General features: G+C 42.5%; 3 protein-coding genes and 1 long non-coding RNA gene across 6 annotated transcripts in view; 3 read left to right on the forward strand and 1 right to left on the reverse strand.

Annotated features, from left to right (window-relative positions):
- Positions 1-463, forward strand: part of LOC104766428 (LOB domain-containing protein 21-like) — a 1,728-nt gene extending 1,265 nt beyond the window's left edge. Inside the window, exon 2 of one of the 2 annotated variants that reach the window (XM_010490425.1) lies at positions 40-463. In XM_010490425.1, the coding sequence (XP_010488727.1) occupies positions 40-294 (255 nt within the window). In that variant the 3' untranslated portion in view covers positions 295-463. The remainder of the gene's footprint in view (positions 1-39) is intronic. The other variant, XM_019245628.1, reaches the window with a different exon arrangement.
- LOC104766287 (trihelix transcription factor ASIL2-like) lies at positions 686-2,493 on the reverse strand. 2 transcript variants are annotated; one of them, XM_010490174.2, is made up of 2 exons: positions 1,351-2,493; positions 686-764 (listed from the first exon to the last, which is right to left on the reverse strand). In XM_010490174.2, the coding sequence occupies exons 1-2, from the start codon at positions 2,105-2,107 to the stop codon at positions 727-729; spliced, it is 795 nt and encodes a 264-aa protein (XP_010488476.1). In that variant the 5' UTR covers positions 2,108-2,493; the 3' UTR covers positions 686-726. The 2 variants fall into 2 exon arrangements, with proteins under 2 accessions (XP_010488476.1, XP_010488545.1); XM_010490243.2 differs by lacking the exon at positions 686-764 and adding an exon at positions 959-1,255 and having other exon boundaries at positions 1,351-2,474.
- Positions 3,809-4,581, forward strand: LOC104766202 (RING-H2 finger protein ATL66-like). Its single transcript, XM_010490072.2, has one exon. It carries the CDS (start codon positions 3,834-3,836, stop codon positions 4,329-4,331), a length of 498 nt encoding a protein of 165 aa, XP_010488374.1. The 5' UTR covers positions 3,809-3,833; the 3' UTR covers positions 4,332-4,581.
- The window catches only part of LOC109133053, a 22,401-nt gene continuing 19,872 nt past the window's right edge, over positions 5,030-7,558 (forward strand). The window contains exon 1 of the long non-coding RNA XR_002037908.1: positions 5,030-5,111. This is a non-coding gene — a long non-coding RNA (uncharacterized LOC109133053). The remainder of the gene's footprint in view (positions 5,112-7,558) is intronic.

Consider the following 7,558-nt stretch of genomic DNA (forward strand, 5'->3'; position numbering starts at 1 on the left):
GTCAACTCGTTGGCTTATGAAGCTGAGGTTCGTCTCAAGGATCCTGTTTACGGTTGCATTGGAGCCATAGCTTCTCTGCAGAAGAAGATGCTTGAGCTTCAACATGATCTAGCCGTTGCTCGCACTCGACTACTTGCCCATTCTGGGGTCAGCAACCACGTGTCCCAGTTGGATAATTCTCCTGAGCTCGCTGCTTTTCTCGATCTTGTACCTTACAGTGACTTGATGCTGCTTGATGGGTCTACTAGTCTTGATGCTTACTTGTATGATCTTGGACAGCCTCCTTTTGTATAAGCCTTATCTCTCTTATCATATCTCTTTTATCAGCTGTAATTTGCACTTTGCTTACAAGTCATCTTCGAGAATCTAAAGTATATCTCTGATGTATGAATTCCAATATGCACAATCAGATGCTTACTTCATCTTTTGTAAGCAAGAATCGAGTTTAAACTTTAAAAGTAACTATCACATGCGACGAGATAACTCAGGTACATGATGAGCCTTGAAAGGTCAGAGTCCTTACCAGTTTTGGACCAAGTGGTAGGCCAACGAGAGTAAAGTGAGGTTTTTTAGATGCAAAGCTTCTTTGTAAGTCAGGTATGAATAGGAGAGCACATGCTTATGCATCCCCAAATTCTACCAAACATGAAACATTGATGGATATGCTTCTGCGATGTTCCTTTTCGAGGCTCCAATAATTCAGCCTCATGTGTCACCTCTTCTACCTCAGGTCACAAGAGTCTTGTCCTGGAGATTCCAGAGTGCTGCAAAGTCACATAAGCAAACAGCCAAATCAATAGCTTGGTGGGTTTTGATCAATTCCAAACTGATAAACGAGTTCTCCTCAGAACCGGACTACGCATCTGGTTAAATCTAGGCATTCCTGAAACCTGATTAAGCAGAACACTAATTGCAGATCACAAAAAGAGGGATGAACACTATTTGGAACTGCAGACACTGATACACAAACCATCATACATTGATACTTCACAAAAGTACATCTTGATATGTCAGATACTACGAGAGTTCTTTTGGTAATCCACATTGCTACTACCAACCAATGTACTCTACAATGCTAAAGAAGAAAATGGGAGAAAAAAGCAAAAAAAAAAGCATCACTCTAACTTAAGAAAACCTAAAGATCAATAATAATAACATCTTCTCCAATTCGTATGCGCTTTAGATCCAAACATTGCTCCCTTGCCTCACCACAGTAAGTAACTCCTCCACAATCTATAATCCTACAACTTCTTACCTGTACAACAAAAACAAAGCACCAACTGAAGTTTCAGTAAACTCAAAGATTGATCTCAAAGAGCTTCAAACAGAAGGAAAAATGAAAACTTTGACCTGAACAAGCTCTTCGTTTCCCAAGTTTTGACTTCTCAAGCTCCAATTGCATCTCTATCAACATGTTCATTCGTTGTAACTCAAGGTCCTTTGCAACTTCCATTCTCTGCTTCTCCAATTCAATCATCATCCTCTGCTTCTTACCTTCGATTCTTTCAAAAGCTTCTCCTAATTTAAGAATCGATCTCGCCAGCTCCCTAAAGGCCGATCCTTCACTCGGATCTACATCTTCAACTCTACGATGCTTCCTCACCACAAAACCCCAATCACCCGCATCATCATCATCTTCATCGTCATCATCATCATCATCGTCGTCGTCATCATCAAGAGAGCTTCCCGTCGATTTAGATCCAGCAGGATTCAAATTAGGGTTCATCAACGCCGACTTAACAACGCCGCCGGAAGGTTTCTTAACAACCGGACCGATCAAGAAATCGAGCCTATCGAAGAAACACCAAGCCGACGAAGGCTTCGCCTTCTCAGTCTTGTACTTCTTCTTCAACGTATCGATCCGGTTTTTGCACTGCACGTCGGTCTTAGGCCGGCCGTTACCGTGGCTAGCGTTAACGGCGTCGGCGACTTCTTTCCAATCGTTTTGTCTGAGATTGCCACGGTTGAGATTGACGTAACGATCTCCCCAAGCTTCGATCAACGTCGCTGTAGCGTCCTCGCTCCACCAATCCTCTCTCCCCGCCGGTAAACGGTTAGATCTGCTCTGGTTGTGAGGCTTCGGGTGAGTCTCCGGCGTCGTCTCCATCTCGGAGAGGGGAGGCTAAGGTGCGCGGTGGAGGATTGAGGCTTAGGATCTTTTTGTGTGATTTGTGTTGGATCGGATTGTTTTTGGGTAGAGAAGAGAGAGAGAAAGAGAGAGAGTAAAAGAGAAAATTACGGTTAAAAGACGATTTTGATTACCGGCGGTGACGTCATCAACGGCGATTATCTTCTTTCTCTCCTACCTCTGCTAACCGGATCCAACTACTCACCCCTTATAACCGGTTATCGAGAACCGGTTTAGTCATAAATTGAGTCATATGTACTAAGAGTATGGTCAATGTCAAGCTTCGTTTAATAAGGGTAACGATGATATAGATTACATAGTTAAACTGATTGACAATGATGGTTTAGGTTTTGGAGTGTGTTTCCTGTAACATTTGAAGCGGTTTGGATTAATGATTAATTTATCTCAATAGTTCATTAATGTCATGATTAAAAAGAAATGTTATTATGGAATAATAATAGTAAGAAAAACCTATTATAGGTTTGATGTGTTACACTAACTAGATCATTTACGTTACGCTATAACAAATCGGAGTTTGGAAGTGAAAAATGGTGGGATGTAATTAAGGAAAGATTGATGGGTAGACAAATCGTTAGGTAAGGGAGAGCATCCCAAACGTGTTTAGGTCTTTATAGACTATTGTATGTTAAATGTTTCGTGCCGTGTCTTGTCCAATTGTCTTTTTGCTGTCTTACCAGTTGATATGTTAGTCCATGCCTAACTTACTAATGCTTTTGTAACTACGAAAATAAATGTCGCTGAAATGTTTGAAAAAGGCTGAGTTTTGTTGTTGTTGTTGTTGACTTGTTGTCAGACTTATGATGGTTTCGATGAAGAGCTAATTAAAGAAATCCGTAGAAATAAGCATTTGATTTTCCAAGTAAATATGCTATTACATCATCATTACTGGAAGAACCAAATCATGGTCATCTAGATCTTTTGCAGCACGTACGTTCAATGTAGTAGTGGATAAGAAAAAGTTCAAAGAACAAGGAATGTTTATGAACTTATGATCAAATTTACATGCTTTGCTTATGTTCTACATAATAGTTTTTTTTCGAAATTATTGATTGGCTTCCATGTCAATGACTTTTGAAAATCTTTGATGCAATCGATCTATTGTTACTTTTAAATCACGTTACAATTGTATGTCAAATATCACATCTTGTTTCCAAGTAATCGAGTTAATCGTGTTCGATGTATAGACGGTACTGAAGCAACTAAAAAATGTAGCCAACTTAATTAAATTCTGATTTACGCACCTAATTTATAACAATGCTATTTATTTTCTATTGTTGTTATGTTGCTACTTGCTACGTACTTGCCAATTGCTACTACCACTTGGATCTTGAAAAAAAACACACAAATTATTGCATGTTGCCTAATATATTAATTCTTGAATAATGTTAACCAAAATTAATTAAGAAAAAAATACAAACAATATAGTAAAAAGTTTATAAAAAAAAATAAAACTACACTTTCCTCCAAACCTGACTCTTACTTGTACATACATACAGTTGTACTACTTGTGGAAGCTTCAGTTAACTCAAAATAATATTCTCTCTGCTTATTTTTATAAGAAGTATCAATACAATCACGTGACGACTGACGTTAACTGTATTACTATATATAAATACATATCACACCGGGTTCACAATCAACGTCCATAATTAAGAAACACTTAATCCATCGCCAACCGGCAAAAATGACGTCATCTTCACCGTCTCCACAAGCCTCCATGCTTTTGTACTGGCACGATAGCCAATACGACGACCGCAACTTCCAGATTCATGGCCGAACACTCTTCTTCGCCGTGGCTCTGTTATCCGTCGTCTTCGTCTTCGCTCTACTCACTCTCTACATCCACCGGAGCTGCCTACCACACACTCCCGCCACTATTATCCACGAGCCGTCTCCTGATCAACACACGCTCTGCGTCCGAGGAGGGCTTGATCCGGCGACGATTAGAAGCTTGCCCGTGGTGCTTTTCCGGAGAGAAGCGGCGGAGGATGAGGATGAGGAGGAGGAGTGTTGTATATGTCTCGGTGGTTTCGAGGAAGGGGATAAGATGAAACTGCTTCCTCCGTGTAGCCATTGTTACCACTGCGAATGTGTGGATCGGTGGCTTAAGACCGAGTCGAGTTGTCCGCTATGCAGAGTTTCCATCCGAGTGGACTCGTCCATGTCGTTGCCAAGGCAATGAGACAGCTAGAGTGATAGTGATTAAAGATATTAATATGTTTTTTTTTTGTCATTGGGTGAGTCAAAGATATTAGTTAACATTTTGCATGGCCGTGGATGGAGAGGAAGATATTTTATACACACACACACGAATGGTTATGGTTTCTCTAACAAAATTTAATTTTCCTATTATGTCTTTATCATTGATCGTAAGTTTTGATAAACTTCTATTATTAAAAACGTACAATGATGGACATTCTTTGTGTAGATAATCTATAATTACAAGGGTAAATTAGTTAAATATTAAATGATATGTTATTTTATTATTATTGCACACTATGTGATACAACATTTACATGGTAAAATTTGTGCTATATTTTTACAAATAAACATGATATTTTTCCAAAATCCATAATTATTTGAACAAAATAACATGTTGTTTCGATTAATATGTTAATCTTCTCAAACTTGCAAAAGACCAAACAAATGGAATGTATTTTGGGGATTATCCATAGTTACTTAACTAATAAATAAAAAATTAATGGTTATCTAAATTGTAGTTAAAAAAAGATGATTAGAAAGGCATCAATATGGGCTTTATTGGCCATTAAATTAGGATCGAACAGGCCCAATACTTGCAAAAGGAGTAAACGAGTGTTTAGGGTTTCGCTGTCCTATAAAGAAGTAATATGACTGAAAGCAACAAAATCTTTCTGATTTGTCGGCCGCTCATTTTTGTTTCGTGAAATCTGCATAGAATCAAAAGAGTGAAGAAGAGTGTGAATTCGCCATGAGGGCTAAGGTGAGTAATGGGTTTCAGTTTTTGTATGGATTTGTTTGATTCGTGAAAATTAGAGTAATAGTGGGTAATGTTTGTACCGGGGATTACACAGTTTAAACAAATAAAGATATTGTGGGAAAGAGCAAGCAAGTTCTTTTATTAATCGGGGAAAACGTGAGATCGTCACTTAAAACGAGTCGAGATAGAGCTTGTTAGTTCACAAGCGAACTAGCAAGCTTAAAGGGACGAACTGAAAACAAGAATGAATTATACGAAAGACAATAGCAGTTTTCGATGCAAAGTGTTGCTCTGTAGGTATTGTCTGCGGGTCAGGATCCTTTCTCCAATAGATGTCTCGAGCTATTTATAAGCGAATGTAGAGTTAGAGCACTCTAGGGTTTTCTGTGTGAAATCCCGAGATTGTCCTCCGAGGTTGGCCCATTTCCTTCTATCTCTGGTGAGTCTTTGTTGGGCCGAGTTGGCATATGGGGCAAAGCCCATATCCAACAATAGTCCCCCCCTTAGTCCGGCGAGCGAGGTATTTCTGCGATCGGCGGGCGTACTTTGAGTCTTAACATATGCCTGCTCGGCGTTAGGCGTTCCAGACTGCTTCAAGAAGATCTAACTTTGTGTGGTGATGGTTCAAGCGATAGTTTTTGTTGAGCTCGGAGCTCGTTCTGATGTTGTATGCGTTGAGTGTGTTGTTCTGGAGCGCGAAGCTTGTATGAATGTTATGTGTCTTGAGCACGTCTTTGCGGAGCGTGGCGCCTGGCGCGTGGAGCGTTGAGCGTGGATCTCATCTAGATGTTATGCGCCTTGAGCACGTTTTTACAGAGTGTAGTGCTTGATAATGGATCTGCAATGGTTGAGGACGGAGTTGCCGCACATAGTTCGTAACCAAGGATCAAAGAAATTGAGCCAGACCGGCATGCGGAGATTGAGGTCGGCGAGCTTGAGATTGAGGTAGCCACCGAGAGTGAGACTGAGCTCGACGCCGAGAGTGAGATTGAGATCGGCGCCGAGAGTGAGATTGAGGTCGCCACCGAGAGTGAGATTGAGGTTTCCACCGAGACTGAGGTCGGCGAGAGTGAGATCATCGTCGTCGAACGGGGTCGAGAGGTGAAGAGAGGTCGGCGGACAAGGATTGATGAGTGCTGAGGTTGGTTCTTGCGAGATCGGCGGATTGAGGTCGGTGGGACGCTGCACAATGCCCGGAGTTCGGAAAATCCTCATTCTAGGTCGGCGCTTGTCCTACCATTGGGCGAGCTCCAAGGTCAACTCCTAAGATGGGTGTTCATGATGTGCGCTCGCATTCCACGTCCAAGCTGGAGGTAGGCACAAAACTGGAGGTCGGCACCAAACTTGAGGTAGGCGCCAAGCTGGAGGTCGGCACCGAAATTGAGGTAGGCACCTAGGTAGAGGTTGGCATCAACCTTGAGGTAGGCACCAAGCTGTAGGTTGGCGCCAAGCTGGAGGTCGGCACCAAGCTGTAGGTAGGTGCCAAGAGACTCGAGTGTGAGAGCGTCGAGCATGAGGGCGACAAGCGCGAGAGAGTCGAGCGTGAGAGCGTCGACTGTGAGGGCTGCAAGCATGATAGTGGCAAGCGTGAAAGAGCTAGCGTGAGAGCGTTTGACTGTGAGGGCGTCGAGCATGATAGTGGCAAGCGTGAGTGAGTCGTGCGTGAGAGCGTTTGACTGTGAGGGCGTCGAGCATGATAGTGGCAAGCGTGAGTGAGTCGTGCGTGAGAGTGGCAAGCGCAAGTGAGTCGACTATGAGGACGTCGAGCATGAGGGCGACATGCATTTGAGCGTATGTTTGATATGCAACAAGGCTTTGTGCTTTACTGGAGTAAAGTGGTAGGCGAGACGGACTCGCCATACCTTTAGGTGTGGCTTTTGTGTCCGGCTTATCCTGTTGGTGTTTGGGGTTGGCAAGNAGCAAGAACATGCAAGCCGGAGCTTGGCTTATTAGTCCAGGCGCCCTCAAATTAGTGCGAGACTTGCTCGGCTTTTTGCTTGGTTTCGAGATGTATTTTACGGGGCGAGACGTCTCTCGGCTTATCCTGTTACGTGTTTCGAATACCAAGTTTTAGGTTGGTAGTTGAGATGAGCTCGTCGTACCTTTTAGGTGTTGCCCTGGTGTCCGGCTTACCCTGTGGGTGCCCCGAGGTCGGCAAGAGTGTGCAAGTAAGAACTTGGCTTATTCAAACTTGACCGCCTGCTAGCTGAATGCGAGACTGGGCTCGGCTTTTTTTGTGCGGATTATTTCACCTGCATCCATGTGGAACGCGTTTTTAATCGAACACCTGGACAGGGTGACGATGTAGAAGTTGGACACTCGTTAAGACGGACTCGTTCGAGAGAGCTTATTTGACTTAGAGTACTCTTGCGAGTGTAATTTTTTTTTGTAAATGACTTCTTTTGAAGAGTTGATGAGCTCGGCAAGTGAGCGTTCTTTTTTTTTTTTTT

This window comes from Camelina sativa, chromosome 1 (genome assembly GCF_000633955.1).
Source record: "Camelina sativa cultivar DH55 chromosome 1, Cs, whole genome shotgun sequence".
NCBI lineage: Eukaryota > Viridiplantae > Streptophyta > Magnoliopsida > Brassicales > Brassicaceae > Camelina > Camelina sativa.

What these genes read in the sequence shown, in the direction of transcription:
- LOC104766287 (XM_010490174.2), bottom strand. Translation starts at nt 2,107, where the DNA reads ATGGAGACGACGCCGGAGACTCACCCGAAGCCTCACAACCAGAGCAGA. An exon ending in GAAACGAAGAGCTTGTTCAG is followed by an intron (nt 765 to 1,350) that starts GTCAAAGTTTTC and finishes GTGACTTTGCAG; the next exon opens with CACTCTGGAATCTCCAGGAC.
- LOC104766202 (XM_010490072.2), top strand. Translation starts at nt 3,834, where the DNA reads ATGACGTCATCTTCACCGTCTCCACAAGCCTCCATGCTTTTGTACTGG.